This window comes from Gossypium hirsutum, chromosome D01 (assembly GCF_007990345.1).
Source record: "Gossypium hirsutum isolate 1008001.06 chromosome D01, Gossypium_hirsutum_v2.1, whole genome shotgun sequence".
NCBI lineage: Eukaryota > Viridiplantae > Streptophyta > Magnoliopsida > Malvales > Malvaceae > Gossypium > Gossypium hirsutum.
The window spans coordinates 1992352-2009550 of NC_053437.1; the positions used below are offsets into that span (position 1 = coordinate 1992352).

Sequence of the window (17199 nt, forward strand, 5' to 3'; positions counted from 1 at the left end):
GGATAAACATACGGTTGGTGACTAACCGATGCCAAAAATGGCATCCGATAGAGCACCTAGGACTGCAGCAACGTGAGGCATCCGCCCATGTTTACAACATTTGGGTTTGTCACCCGACAAAGCTCCCAGTACAACACTGTTAGAACGGCGGAGCCCCAACACTAGACAAATTAGCTAACAGGGGCAACTACATCAAATGCACATTGTTGTTATTTGCATCGGGCATGAGTACTCCCCCTATGATATGCATGATGTACGCTCGAGCAGCGCACATCAACTCACCTTCAGTGGCCGCCGCTGATAATTGTCCAAATTTGGCTTTCAGCCATGTAAATTTTAAGCTCGAAAAATTCGACTCTTAGTCCTCTGGCGACTCTCCTAGGAGCTGATAAGAAAGTGCAGTCGGATCGGTGAATGAAGATACTCCCGTTACGGGACTCCCGTCAATTGGGAGCTCAAGCTGCATTACAACGTCCTTCAAAGTCACTGTGCACTCCCCACACGGAATATGAAAAGTGTAGGTCTCTAGGCGCTACCGCTCCACTAGCGCAGATAATAAATTATAGCGTAAGTCGGAGGTCCGGATCAATTTTGCTGACCCAAACCTGGCTTGCTCCAAGTACGGCATCAATCGTACACCTGGAGCTTTCTTTAAACCATTCACACGGACCCTTATTACTCGGTAGGAGTCCTGATAGTGTTAAATTACAGAAAAAAATTACGATAACATGATTTATTTCTATATATTACGTATATCCTTTTTAAATAAATAAAACCCGTGATTAACAAATAATAAATCATACCGCCTGATTAGCCACATCAGATATGTGTCTATCGGGTCGAATCAATGGAGCCATTGCGATGCCTGCATGTTGAAAAAAAAGTTAGTAAAACACTCTTACTTCGGCCATTTCTTCATATTTTTTTCTCCGCATTTTATTACTTTAAAAAATATTATAATTTCTAATTTTATAAATTTATTAATTTAGTGTGTTTTTTAAATTAATTTAGTGTAAAAAAACGCTTATTCTTGCCCTTTGCTCGTATTATTTCCCCGAATTTTATTACTTTCAATAAAAAATTATTTTCGTATTTTATTATTTTATATTATTTCAGTACATTTTGTTTGAAATATTTGTATTAATTATTTCTGAATTTTTAAAAAGTTAGTAAAACACTCTTACTTCGGCCATTTCTTCGTATTTTTTTCTCCGGATTTTATTACTTTAAAAAATATCATAATTTCTAATTTTATAAATTTATTAATTTAGTGTGTTTTTAAATTAATTTAGTGTAAAAAAACCCTTATTCCTGCCATTTGCTCGTATTATTTTTCCGAATTTTATTACTTTCAATAAAATAATTTTATTTTCGTATTTTATTATTTTATATTATTTCAGTACATTTTTTTTCAAGTATTTGTATTAATTATTTTTGAATTTTTAAAAAATTTTGTAAAACACTCTTACCTCGGCCATTTCTTCGTATTTTTTTCTCCGCATTCTTTTCTCCACATTTTATTACTTTAAAAAAATTCATAATTTCTAATTTTATAGTTTTACTTTATTTCAGTGCATTATGTTTGAAATTTATTAAATATACCATTTTTTTCGAATTTTATTACTTTCCGCAAATATACAATTTCTATTTTTTTCTTTTCGTATTTTATGTTTTCTTAAACATATTTTTTTATCATTTTATTTTTAATGCTATTTTTCTAAAAAAACTAATTACAACATTCTAAATAAATTTCATAAAAAAATTCTTAATCAACATACAATGTACATAACATGAATTTTTTCATGCTAAATAAATTTCATAAAATTTATATGCTAAATAACATAATAAAACACGTATAATGTACATAACATAATTTCTTTACACACAAATATTACAAAAAATTAAAATTAAAATTAAAAATTACCTTTTTTACTTTTTTTTTCTTTCCTCCCCTCTTCTTCTTCTTCTTTTTTTTTTCTCTTCTCCTTTCCTTTTCTTTCCTTCTTTTTCTTTCTTTTTTCTTCTTCTCCTTTCCTTTTCTTTCCTTCTTTTTCTTTCTTTCTTTCTTCTTCTTCCCCTCTCCTTCTCTTCCCCCCACCCACCAGCGAATGGTCCCCATTATATGGGCAGTGCCGCCCATGGGAATGGCACCACCGGTGCCGCCCACGGGAATGGCACCTTTGGTGCCGCCTATCAGTGGCCTGTCCCATCACCTGCACCTTTTTTTTCTGTTTTTTTTGGTTTTTTTGTATTATTTTTGTAAATAAAAAATATATAATATTTTGGTTATTTTTTATTTTTTTCGTAATATTTAGGTAAAAATCCCTAAAGTCTTTCAAAAAATTCAATTTTCTCAACTTTTTACACAATATAGGAGACTTGATGGAAAAGAAATTTGTGTTCTCCGTTTTCTATATGGATCGGGCATTGGACAAGATTTTTCCGAATATATTATATTATAAAAAATATTATATGAATTATATATGTTTAATAATTATATATTATATGAATATTAAATCACCAACCTAATAACAATTAAATTTATTACTCAAATTAAAAAAAAAAATTTACCCAACTAAATAACTTGACTGAAAATATAAAATTTTAAAATTATATTTAATAAAATAAAATATTTATTATATTTATTTATATTTTTAATATAATAAAATATTTATTATATTTATAGTAGCATTTTTTAATATAAATATTTTTAATATATTAAAGAACTTTTATTTTAATTTTTTTACGTATTTAATGTATTATAATTTTAAAAAAAACATTTTTAAATAAAATTAATCTTATTATAATTTTTAAAAAAACATTTTTAAATAAAATTAATCTTAAAAATCAAATATGGACGGGTAGAGTTGAACTTTGATTTATCTTTCTTAGCCAATCCGACCCGACCCTGCACTTTATCACCTCTAAACGAAAAGAAGAAGAAATGATAGAACTTGAAGGGCCTTTAAGTAAGAGTGATGCTGTTAACCGTGAATTGGTTTCTCTAGAGAGGGAGTTGGCAACTCTTTCCAAGAAGAACATGATAGATCCTTTCGGCTTGTATTTGTACGGTCTTGTGCTTAAAGAGAAAGGCAATGAAAATCTTACTCTTGGAATTAGGGCAAGAAGATGGAGTCTGGTAATGGGTGGAAGAACGATGGTGGTGGTTATGGGAATGGAGTGGTGCTTTGAGGTTGTGTGGTTAGTGTGATGGTGATGGGCAATATAAGTTGTAGTGTTTGGGGTAGAAAAAAGATGTGGGAGTCAAGAGAAGGGACTGGATGGTTTAAGGGATGTGAGTGGTGCGGTTTAGAGAGGGGTCAAGAGTGAAAATTGGTGTTGTTGGAAGGAGGAGATGGTGACTAGTGGAGGTGTGGGAGATTAGGAGAGTGGTAAGGTTGATGGTGATCCGAACAGAAGAGACATAAGAATGGAGAAGGCGAAGGAGAGAAAGAAGAAGACTTCGTTGGTGCCTGTGATAAGAGTAAATCACCGGAAATCTGGTCGACCGCAACGGTGGCAAAAAGGGAGTCTGTTTCAATGTAATTTATTTCTTTTTTTAATGATTTTGACCTTAAAAATAAAAAATGATAATTTCCACCAAATCCGTATGGCCAGCACGTTCGAATTTTTGTTGGGGCTCACGAGGCCACATGTCACTATATTTAAGGATGTTCAAACGGATTAGTTAATTGAATAAATTAGTGTTAATTGAATTAATTAAAATTTTTAATTATTAATTAAATTAAAATTTAAAAAAATTAATTGAATCGAAATATTTTGGTTAATTCGGTCAACCGATTGAATTAATTGAAATTTTTATTTTTATTTTGTTAAAATAAGTATAAAACATATAAAAATAAATAAATTGATAATGTTCATTTGACCGAATTATGAAAATTAACCGAATTAGTAATAGTCTAATATATATAACATATAATATTGTTTATTAAGTTCAGTTAATTACCCGATTTTGAACTGAATTAATCGTTAATCGAAATTTCAAAAAATATTTGACCAACCACCGATTGAATTAGATTGGTTAACCGAATTAGATCAGTTCGGTCGGCTAATTCAATTTTGATTGAAATTTGAACACCCCTATCTATATTAGTGGGTTGCATGTCAAATATTGTTAGAACTTAACACTGTTAAGTCAAAGTATCAAAGTGACAGAGGTGTTCATGGGTTGGGCCGGGGCTAAGTATGATATTAACATATTTTGTGCTTGTCCAAGCCCGACCTGGCCTAAAATTTGGGCCCACAGTTTTGCTCAAACCCACTCATATTTGCAAAAGACTAATCTAAGTCTTTTTTCGGCTTGTTTATGTTATTTTTTAATTTTTTTCATATTTAATAATTTTATCAATTTTTTATATAAAAATTTTGGTAAGATACAAGGGTAATTTCTACCATTATCCCAAAATTTCCTTCATATAAGCAACACAAAATGAATATGGGGAATTAATTGTTTAACAAAATTTGAGTAATTTAGCAAGTGTTTGGTGAAGACATTACTCAAAAAATATTATGGCCCCATGCTCCATGTGATAATTTAATAGCTTTAATATGCATAGCCAAAAAAAAATGTTAATATATTTACTTAATAATATCAGTAATTATTATTTTTAATTAGTAATTCATTATCTTAACTTAGTTACTAGGGCAATTTTTTAGTAGGAATTTTCATTAATTAATTATCAGATATAAATACGTAGTTATTCTATATTAGATTATGATACATTCACGATATATATAAAAAAATCATGTAAAAAATATATTTATAAACATTTTATATTGAAATCAAGTGAACCGACTAAATTAAAATTTTAAAAATGTGTCTTAAGTTCAAGTTTTATTACAATATTGTTTTATTAAAAAACATGAAAAAAAATAAAAATATCCTCGAATTAATATTTGTTATTTTTTAAATGGAAGGGGTTTTTAGTCATTTCTAAATTGAATTGATGTCTGGTTGACTTATGATATTAACTTAATTAAAAGTTTAAAATATAATATAAATATAAATGTATACAGATATATAAAATAGGGCTCGTAAAACATTTCAAAAATAAGTTCTCGATCTCATGATAGATACTTTAATCTGGTCATTTCTAGTGCCTTACTTTTTGAATTTTAAAATTTTGGTCTTGACCAAACACTAGGCATTAAATGCATTAAGTTATAGCAAACATATTATTACATGTGTGATGTTATGTTTACTTACTATTTTCATATACTACTCATAAAAATCCAGTTTAATTTTTATTTTAATTAATTTTGATTTTTATAATTTAATTTAATTTTAATTTAAAAATGTCACATGTCATAAAATGATTGGTTAAGAGATTTTTTTAATGACTGGGCTAATTTGGGTAACGAAATATAGTTTAGGTATCACTTAGCGTAACAGAGTATAATTTAAGTACCACTTGTGACAAAAGAAAATTTAGGTATCAAGTATCAACTTAAGAAAAAAATATAGTTTAGGTACGATTTTGTGGGTTAAGCCTATATTAATCACGATTCCATCATTTTTGAAGGGTCTAAACAATTTTTATTTTTATTTTTGGAGGTCAAAATGTAATTTTACCATCTATTAACTTATAGTTTCATCATTTAGGGAGGGACTGTCTTATAATTTTTCCATTGGGGGGTAGGGGGCTAAGTCCCTACTTGCCCCTTAGTTTCGTCTTTGACTAATAGTAGGATTTAATTAAATGAATTTAACTACTATAATTGAGTAAAAACTAAAATTTTAATAAGTTAAAATACAATGACTAAATCCATAATTTACGTAAAATATAAGAATTAATAAAAAAATTAACTTTTAAAAACCTCAAAATTAGAAACACATGAAATTAAAATATAAGGTAAACTACATCCAATGTCACTAAACTATTAGTAAATTTACGTTTTGACCAATCAACTTTAAAACGTTACAAAACGGTCACTAAACTAGTTGAAAGTTCTCATTTAAGTCACATAACTATTTAAAAGTTTTTATCTAAGTTACTGGCTTTTGAGTTTTAATTTTAAAAGTTCGATTAGCGAGCTCTAAGCGACTATTTGACGATAAGTACGGTGGATCAGTACCCATCAACAAGTAAAAGAACATACCTTAGATCCAAGTCGATCTGACGATCAGTGTCGGAGATCAGAGAGGAAATCTGTTTAGATTTTGGTTCGCAGGTTCATGATATTTAAAGTTGTTTCATGAAAAAGAAAATTGAATTGTGGAAGAGAAGGGGAGAAAGAACTTTCGATTTGTTCAGGTGGTGCAAATAGAGAAGATCATAGAACAACAATTTTAAAGTTCAGTGACTTAAATAAAAATTTTCTAATAGTTCAATGATCATTTTATAAATTTCTAAAATTAAAAGACCAAAATGTAAATTGAACACATATATAAAAATAGCAATGATGTTGTAAGTTGATTGTTTGATAGTAACTTGTAGTTTTCAAGTTAAAAAGACCCACATAATTAAGAACATGACAATTATGCCATTGGAAATTGGAATCTCCCATCATACTTCCCATTTAAGTGCCTTTAACAGCGAATAGCATCTCTTACCGTATTTCACTATGCAAAACACACCCTTTCAGTTTTCATCACTTAAACCATTTCACATCTGTCAGCTTTTTTAACTCTACTCACCTCTAGTACCGAATTTATTGATAATTTTTACGATAATAAAAATATAATTTTATAATTTTAATATTTTATATTTTTATAAATTTTAAAAAATTAAATTAAAATTTTATTATTTTTAAGAGGGATAAAATGCAATTTTATCTTTATTAATTTAAAATTTTAAAGGGTCTAAATGAAAGTTTTTCATTTTAGGAAGGGGAGGGGCTCTTTCTAGCCCCCTAACTACGCCCTTGTTTATCGTGATTGTAAATTATTACTAATCGTATCGTATTTATTATGATTTAGATTAATTATGATTTATAAACATATATAAAATTTGTTATCATTTTAGATGAAATATTGATAGAAATCACAAACAAAAACATTGTCTTCAAATAAGGGGTGAAGCTCGAAATTTCATTTAAGGGCTGAGATAAAATTACAAAATTTTGAAGGGGTTAAAACTAAAAAACCGTGTTAAAAAAACTTAAATTAATTTATTAGTTTTTCTTAAGGGTCAAAACTGCAAATTTTTCATTCAATGAAAGACTAAAAAGCCCTTAAACTTAATGTTTTAATTTCTGGGAGGGCCCAGAAGAAAATTCTCCCATTTGGCTACGCTAGAAGTGTTTATATACTAGGCAACTTACTCGGCTCAGCTGGTTCGGTTTGGTCGGACTCGTCATACTATCTTATATTAAAATTTATATATTTTATAATTAAGTTTAGGTTAAAATATGTCATAAATCCCTATATTTTTGGTAAATTTAAAATTTAATCTCTCTATTTTTCGGATTTCAAAATTCAGGTCCAACTCTTAACACTATTAAAATTATTTTATTAAATTCAAATTAATTATAATGTCAGTTTTTTTCTTTAATTATTGCTATCAAATGAGTATTTTTTATTTTAAAATGTCACATCAACAAATTCAACAACAAAAGAAATTAACAGTTTTAACAATTAAACATGAGTTTTGAAATTTAAAAATAAAAAATACTAGTTTTTTGAAATAAAAATACAGAGACTAAATCTAAAATTTTTAAATAGTACAAAGACTTGTAACATATTTTAACTTTAAATTTAAATAAAAATATATTTTTTATTTTTTAAACAATAAAATAACTTTTTTGAAGTGAATTTAACTTAAACTTAATTTTTTTTTTAAAACCCAACCTCGACCTGACCCGGACATAATACCAAAGGCATTTGAGACTCTACTTTTTTCTATTGATACTTTCCATGCACGGCTTTAACTTGAGAAGAAGAAAACCCAAAAGAATGATTCGTAGTTTGATGAGACATGCAATGCAACCACATGACAAAGCCTGTGTTTGATTTCCATCACCAATCTTATTCATCTAATCACTGTAAACAAATTAATTAAGATTTGAATGGAATAAATAAAAATGGATTAATTGCAATTTGCACCCTGCCTGCCCAAATTTTAGATTTGTACATTCTAATTGAATTTTTAAAAGGGAAGACATCAACTTACATAAGTGTAAAACTAAAGTGATTTTACACTATTTCCTAACTTCTTATACGATTAATATTTCAACAATCCAGTCACCACATCTCATTCTCCGTTCATGTAGATAATGCATGTTAAGTTTGACATAAATTAAAATTTTCTAAATATTGATTTACTGTAAAAAAAATTCAACCGTTAAATATATTAATATAAACAATATTTTAGATCGGTTAAAAAATTTACATCCATAATAAGTAAAAATATCTTGATAAATTCAACAGTTAAATTGTTAAAATGTTAATTGTATAAAAAGTTACGAAAGAATGTAAAATCACTTTAATTTTTACATCGGTGTAAGTGGACCCCTCCCCTTTTTTGAAATACCAGTATTGTATTAATTGAGTCCTTGTATTACTCTAGCCGCCAATTTGAGTGTTAAATATTGCTAGCTCAAATCTGGCTTGTAACATATTTCAAATACATAATTACATGAACAGTTCGATCTGACAAGTTAAAAAAGATACCCTTCTTAAATTTATTGACATTCCCTATTTTTTCCTTTAACACGTCATATCTAAGTTACTCGTATAGTAAGTATAAATGTATTTAAAATTCAATCCACTTTAAATGAATCAATTTAAAACATGTCGAAGTTTAGAAATGAAAAGGATGTGGGGTGCAATTAGACCTACTCATGGGCTGGGCTAGATTGGACCGATGCAAAATTTCAAACCTGTTTTCTAGACCCGACCTGAAAAATTGGTCTAAAATTTTGCTCAAGCTCGGTCCAAATTAAAAATGCTAAACTCGAGCCTGACCCTGTCCACTCGTATTAATTTTTTATATAAAAACAAATTTTAAAAAATACAATACATCAAATACACCAAAAATATTAAAATAAATATTTCCTAACAAATTGAAAATGCATTAAAAATTCTTTATACTTAAATAACACAAGATAATTACAACTTAGCAAGTAAATGCCTCAAAAATAGTAGCAAAATTAACGATAAAATAAGAGTTATACAATATCCAAAAATAACAATAAAATAATAGCAATATCATAGTAAAATGACAGCAAAACAGTAGCAAACAATAATAGAAAAAAATAGGCAGAATTGGGGTGGGCTCGAGCCAAAAAATTTTACCCGAGGCACAACCTGTTTAGAAAATTGATATTATTTTTTATTCAAACTCATTTTTCTAAACTTATATTTTTGCTTAAACCCTCTTATTTTTCAGACGAGCCTTCGAGTCTGATCGAATAGCTCAACTCATGGTGAGTTCTATAGGTCCAATCAACCCTAAAAATAAATTAATTGATCCCAAAAAGAAAGAGGAAAAGAGTTAAATCAAACCTCAAATCTAAGGAGAGCATGATGGGTGTTAAACACGGCGGGCAAACACTGCAATATCGACCGTAGAACCTAATGAAAGTGAAGCTAAATTTAGCAAAGGGAAGGGATCAGCTAATTGGCTGCTACTCTTTCACTAAATCTCAGCTAAATGTGGCAGTATCTTTTGCCTAATCCACCACCTCTGTTCAAACTTCAAGATGCATATGGTAATTTGGAATGATGAATGGATGGATGAATGGACATGCAGCCCATTAATCTTTCTTTGCATGTATGTATGTATGTATGTATGTATGTATGTATGTATGATGTGATGTTCCCCATGGATTGGTCATTATATATATAACATCTAACATTACCCTTTTTTTTCAGTAGTAGCTCCCTTGGCTAAAAATTTCAACTTCATAGTAAAAAGGTGGAATCAACATATGGAATGCTTTTTTTTTAATTTTTTCTTTTTGGGTTTAGGGTTACTTTTTGTTTTTTATCTTAAATTTTTAGTGTTGTTGGAATTGAACCAATTGTATCGGAACCGTTCGGAACTAGGAAAACATTGAAAAGCGGGACAAAAAAAAATAACGATTGAACTGGTCTACAAATTTTTAATATATATTTATGATTTTAACTATTTATTTAATTATTGTTAAACTGACAATCGAACTGAAACGGCTGGATTAGTTTTAAAACATTGCAAATATCTATCTACTTAATTAGAGAGTACGAAGGCTGAGGAAAAAAAAAGAGAAATCGGAAAATGATTCGAATAGTTATGATCAGACGATTTTTAGAATATTAGTTAAAAATATTCAATTATCTGAATTAAATCAAATTTTTTATTTAATTTATAATTAATTTTAATTTATATGATTATGTCATACTTATGATACGTGTGAAAAATAAATTTTATGTAAAAATTATATCTATTTAAAAAATCGGGTAAAAAATTAATTAAATTTTAGTTGAAAAAAGCACTATATTTATTTTGGGTATAGACTTTATTAATAGATTTTACAAAAATATAAACATTTAAAATTTAAAAAATTATTGTTTTATTAATTTAATTTAATTTAAAATTTAATGAAAAAAAAACTATAGATTGAAGTTGGCAACGACCTGACCCATTTAAAATAGGAATTTTAACTTTTAACCTTTTAAAATTCATAAAATTTTTAAGTTAGTACATGAAATAATTACACTTTAATCCCTTAAAATGATAAATTTTTTATTTAGTCGTTTAAAAAATTATAAAAATATAAGTTATTAAAATGTTTAAATTGCTTACAAATATACAAATTAATTCTCGTCCCAACAATTCTGGCAACAATATTTATGAGTCCTCTAACTACTATAAGAAAAAACTCAAGGGTTATTCTTTCGAGCTTTGACTTATACACTATTCAAATAACTCGAGTTATTTCATTTCAAATCTGAACTAAACTATTTAACCCGAACTGTTTTTAAACTCGAAAAACTTGAAATTTTTTTCTCATTCCTCTGACCTGTGAATGATTTTGAGGACCAATAGCACCTGGCCAGGTCCCCCCCCCTCCCCCATTGCTGTTTATATATTTTACATTGTAAGGTGTCCATCATCAAAACTCATATCATCGTCTCTCTCTAATCGAAAAACAGTAGTTAAAATTTCAACAATTTTCATTTTCCTTTTTATTTTTAAACATAAAATAGTAGATTGAGATTATTAATTTCTTAAATTGGAAAAAAGGCAAAAACATGGGAGGACGAGGTTCCCTATATAGTAAGTGGTGACCTAACATATAGATGGGATACCCTCCAATGGTATTTTCACCTTTCTCGCTTAGAATTTGATGGCCTGTTTGTTTGCTAAGCTTTAAACTCACCTTTCTTTTTTCTCAACTCCCTCCCTCCCAAGAAAAAACCCATCATCATCATCACCACCTTTCTCTCTCACAGGTATCAGTTCATTTACTTTTTTAAATTTTATGAGGGATGGGGTTCTTTTGATTCTTTGATATCTATGACTGTTTTTTGTTTATGTTTACTAGAATCAATGGAGAGGAAGACAGCAGCCATTAAAGACCAGACAAGCTGCTACAGCAAAAGCAACAACAATGTTAAGGAATCATCACCATGGAGCAGCTGTAATAATCAGGGTTTTGGTAGTGGAGAAGATTATCTATCTGGGTTTTCATGGCCGCCTAGATCTTACACTTGTAGCTTTTGTAAAAGGGAATTTAGGTCAGCTCAAGCTTTAGGTGGTCATATGAATGTTCATAGAAGGGACAGAGCTAGGCTAAGACAATCACCACCACCACCACCAAAAGACCACCATCATCATCACCACGGTCAGCCCCCTTTTTCGAACCTTAACCTTAACCCTAACCCTAACCCTAACCCTAATTTTTCCCCTCCATCTTCTCTTACTCTTTCTACATTCCCTCCTCCATCTCCATCACTGTCTCCGGCCAAGAAATGGCTCTTCATCGACCCTTTGAACTCGAAACCCTCTGATTCGCGTAAAGGGGTGGAAAGAGACCGTCATAGTAGCCTCGGCTCGAGACCGATCCTTGGGGTTAAAGAACTTAAAGATTATGTAACTTTGGACTTGGAGATTGGTTTGGTTAATGATTCTAAGCAAGATTTGGACTTGGAACTTCGATTGGGGTACTCATAGTTCATCAAATGGTGCTGCATATATATATATATATAATGGATGAATGTATTAGTATACTTTCAGCATCAATCTACCATGTAGTAGTAGTGTATAAACTAAGCATGCTTTTTTTGTTTGACTTCATAAATCTTGTTTTTGACCTAAGATTTTAATCCGATAAACTTCGAGTTTTAGCATGCATAATTCTTTTTTTTATTCCGAGAAAAAGAGTTATTTCGATTTTGTATGAATATTATTGGTGTGATGGGTTCACTTGTTACGTTAATTGTGTACTTAATAATAAAAATAGTTCGGTTGATCAAAACTGAAACTAGTAGTAAAACTCGAATATTGAAACTGTATTAATATTTAATTTCTTTTTCGATAAAAAAAATTAATTTATTTAATTTACTCAAAATATTATATTTTAAATATAAAATATAAAGGTTGGATTAAATAAATCTAATTTGAATCGATATTGAAATTGCTAGTAAAACTCGAATATTGAGGTATGAGGTTATCAAAAACACGAATACACTTTCTAAAACACTATCAATGCTTAGAGAAAGTAAAAAAAAGGTAATACTTGCATAAAATACTAGCCAAGTGAAACTTTGCAAAGGTATAAAATTATCGCTAAAACACGGACGAATGGTGGGTAAAAAACTGGGTTTCGCTAAACACGACCTACTAGCAGCGAAACTCTAGTTATGAAAAAACATTGAATTTTGGATATGACTTGTTAAGATGTTAAAAGAACCAGGTTTTTTGCTAAAACTTGAAATTGCATAATTGCAACTAAAATTAGCTGGTGTTGTTAAAAGGAAAAGCATGGCACACTTTTATTTGTTTGGATCGATGGTGTACAAATTTTCACATTATTGAGAATAAAAATAAAAAAGTAAATTGTAGATAGTAAAAAATGGGAAAATTTGACTTGCTGCAACTTTTTGAACAAGTCATTTTCCATACATTCACTTATACTCTGCATTATTTGCAGTCACCATTGCAGATATTATTAATATTAATGAATAAAAATATTATTATTGGAACCAAGTTCCAACACCACATGAGTGTATGCTACTGATCACAACCCATGATGCCATTTCCTTTTTTTGTTTTATTTTCATAATTTTATTTAAGAAATTTTCAAGATACTCTCGAATACTAGTTTTTAATATTTTAAATTAATATTTAATATATATATATATATTATAATTACCGATTAAGTCTTAGTTCGACTGGTATGGACGTTGTTATCAATGCAGGAGGATGTGGGTTTGAGTGTGTTGAAGCGCAGTATCCTCCTATTTATGGGTTGGGAGGGGCTATGGGTAATTCTAAACATTGTCTCTAAAAAAGCACATAAAAAAATATTTTTTATCCATGCGGTTACAATACGATGATGTCTATAATTTCAAAGGGAATCACAAATAACATATTAAAAGGATTTTTTTTTGTTACAAGATGTAGGAAAATCTCCTAACTCGCCTAGATCAACTAAATGAGTTCAAGCTATTTCAGAGTAATCATCATGCAGTAATTGAAAAACTTCATCTGACGGTTGTATGTATATTAGCTTGGCTAATGGTCTTAAGGATGCCATTCGTGCTAATCCATCTGCTACCTTGTTTCCCTCCCTAAACACGTGTTTAGTCTAGATCATCCAATCTAGTTGTAAGTGGTCCTTTATAGCTCGTAGCACTACAAAGTGATGTTGTTCAGTTGAATTTGTTTGAAGCAAGTAAATAACTTAGTACTATCCATCTCAATTATAATTATAATTACAAATATAATCACAAATAATATGTTTCAATAACTATAAACCAGAATCAAATTATTAAAATGCATGAATAAATTGAGAATCAAAGTATATATTTGGATTCATACCAAAATAAATATGGATAGAACCCACAAATTTAAAGACTATAAACCAAAAGTGAAACATGAACCTAATATTTGCATATATATATATATAAATGTTTTATTGAGTTGGTGTCACCCGTAGTTAAGTCACCAACTCAATAATGAATTTACCAAAAAACTTTTATTTTAATAAGCAATAAATATTATATAAAGGGTAATTTTGTCTTTTCATATGAAATCTAGAAAAATACTTACACATAATGGGGTTAGAACCCAAAACGTCATGATATATGTATCTGTTTTTTTTACACCCATAAATAATAGGATAATGCGTTTCAATACATTCAAACTCACGTCCTCCTACATTGGCAACAATGCCTATACCAATCGAACTAATACTCAATCTGCTATTATTATATATTCTTAAATTTGTTACAATAGTGTGTATATATATACTACTTATATTAATTGAATGATAAATTAGAGCTCCATGCATGCAAAATTGTTAGTGGATTAAATTCATAATAAATTTAAGGGTTTGAAATATAATAATGATTTCCCTCATTCACAAAAAAATATCTTAGAATAAAACCGAAGATAGATTTTCCTTAAACAGAAGTTGCAAGTTTTTGGCACCCCTTGTGATAGTGATTACAAAAGTGATGAAATGAGTTAATGAAAGGAGAAGTTGCATGATTATAATAATATGTCAAAACAAAAAACTGAGTGAAGTTAAGGATTGAAGACAAAATTCAAGCAATCCCCATCATCACCCACGTATCTGATAATCCGATTAAGGTTCGTAACTACCCCTTTTAATAATATTGTTTTTAAATTTTAAAATACGGGTTTTAAGAATATGGGTTTTATTTGATAACTTTGGATACACATATTTATGTTTATAAACTAATGAACAAGGCAGATCATGATCGAGGAGAAGACCCTTCAGATTTTTTAAAAAATTTTAATTAGACTCCTCTCTTCGAAAATTTAACTTTAAGATTTGCTACTGATTATAAATACGATACAAATACAATGGGTTATTTTTAAAAAAGAATTTAGGGTTTGTGAAAAAATTGTAGGGATGTAAATTTTTCCAAAAATCAGAAGGATTTGCATGTTCCCGACAATGTCAGGGTGTGGAATGGTATGATGGGTTTTCCTTAAAAGGAACTGAAAGGCTTAGGTGGGTTTAAAGCATTACAGAGAACTGATACACCCAAACTCTTTCCTATCATGGCATTTAAGGACAGGACACTACACTCATTTACTTACAACCCCCCAAACTCTTTTACATATCTACTATATGTAATATAGACCTGGTCAAAGATCGAATTATCAATATTGAAAAGTTTGAAATAAATACCAGATTGAATTATTGATTAAATATTTGAGAAAGTTTGAAAAAAATTGTTAAAATCGAAAAAAATAAATTTGAATAAAAAAGTGTTTGGTTTACTTTTAATAATCAATGTTTGAATCCAGTTTTTTTTATATAGTTGAGAATAGTTTTATTTTCATGAGTAGTGATTGAATCTTCAATCACATGGTTAAAGGATGATATGAGTAATCACTACATTATACATTATGGTTAGAGCTGAAACTATTATGCCTCACAATATAATGTTCTTGACCTAGCTCTTTTTTTGTTTCATAATTTGTTTAAAAATATATTATTATAATTATAATATAAATATTAAAAATAAGTATGAGTTGTTTATGTTTAGAAATTGGGTAAACTACATTGTAGCCACTCAACTATTGGTAAGTTTTGGTCACTCAACTATGAAAAGCTATAAAATGATCACCTAATTATTCGATTTTTCTTTTCTCTTTTGGCCACCAACTGTTAAATGGTTGGTGGAAAAATGACGTATCAACTTTTAAAATTGACATAATAACAATTTTAACCCTTAGCATATATACATTATATCAATTTAGTCTTGATTCTAAAAAAATTAACTTTCATCGTTTACACATTGTATAGATTTCTCTCTCTCTTTTTTTTCTTTCCAATTTTACACTTTTTGGGTGACCCTTTCACCTAAAAAGCTAAAAAAAAGCTATCAGCTAAATTTGATTGGAAATATACTAAAAATGGTAATACCCAAAAAATGAAAATAATAATTTTCATCTTTTTTTATTATTTTAAAATTAACCCTCAATGCCTCAAATAAAAGTAAAAATGCAAAAAAGAAGAAGAAGAAAAGATGACTAAATTATACAATGTGTAAATATCGAGGGTTAATTTTTTTGAATTAAGACTAAATTGGCATAATGCATAAATGTTGAGGGTTAAAGTTTCTATTATGTCAAATTTAAAAGCTGCCAACTTATCTTTCCATTAGTAATTTAATGATTGGTGACCAAAAAAGAAAAATTCGAATCATTAGTAATTTAATGGTTGGTGATCAAAAAAGAAAAATTCGAATGGTTGAGTGACCAAATTTTTTTAAAAAATTTTCTTTAATAAAAATAAAAATATCAAAATGATAAATATTAAATAATAAATATCTTTTAAATAAAATACTATTTTTTAAAAAATATGGACGGATCTAAACAGGATTATGTTAGTCATTTATAAAAATTAGTTAGTTTGAACAAAATTTGTAACTCGTATTTTAAGTCCGACCAAATTTTAGCGACTATGTTTAATATAGATACTATATATAAGCCAAGCCCCAAACCTAATTCGATCTGACATTTGAATACCTTTAATTTATATTTGTATAAGATATATAAAATCATAAATGTGAAACATTTTTGAAGTTGATGATAATTTTTTTAATTAATAATTTGAAATAAAATAATATCTTATTATATATTAGAAGATTAAAAAAATATTTTGTGAAGTGCAAATTTTGTAAAAAAAAAAAAAACTCTACAAACTAAATGATATCTATTTAAGGGTTAGGTAGCCCGTCTGACTCGACTTAGGCCGGACTTGGATAAGGATTTTATTTTAAAAAATTTGATGTAAATAGATTTTAAACATTTCAAATTTAATTTCAAATTAATATTATTTATATTAACTCTGAGATGATTTCTTTAATGTTTCTTTCATTTTAACTAATTTCTTTTCCATGAAAATCTTCTGATAATATTAATTAAATAATTTTGAATAAAAATAATTTAATGAGTTCGTCTTAAGATTCAATACAATTATTTTTATTTTTTCTCACACTTTTAAAATTAATTTTAATATCAGAAAAAAATTAAAATTGTAAAAAATAAATAA

General features: G+C 28.4%; 1 protein-coding gene across 1 annotated transcript; it reads left to right on the forward strand.

Annotated features, from left to right (window-relative positions):
- The first annotated feature begins 11208 nt into the window (after positions 1-11208).
- Positions 11209-12308, forward strand: LOC121213713 (transcriptional regulator SUPERMAN). The gene is made up of 2 exons (XM_041086705.1): positions 11209-11395; positions 11488-12308. The coding sequence occupies exon 2, from the start codon at positions 11493-11495 to the stop codon at positions 12114-12116; it is 624 nt and encodes a 207-aa protein (XP_040942639.1). The 5' UTR covers positions 11209-11395; positions 11488-11492; the 3' UTR covers positions 12117-12308.
- The last annotated feature ends 4891 nt before the right edge of the window (positions 12309-17199 follow it).

What these genes read in the sequence shown, in the direction of transcription:
- LOC121213713 (XM_041086705.1), top strand. Translation starts at nt 11,493, where the DNA reads ATGGAGAGGAAGACAGCAGCCATTAAAGACCAGACAAGCTGCTACAGC.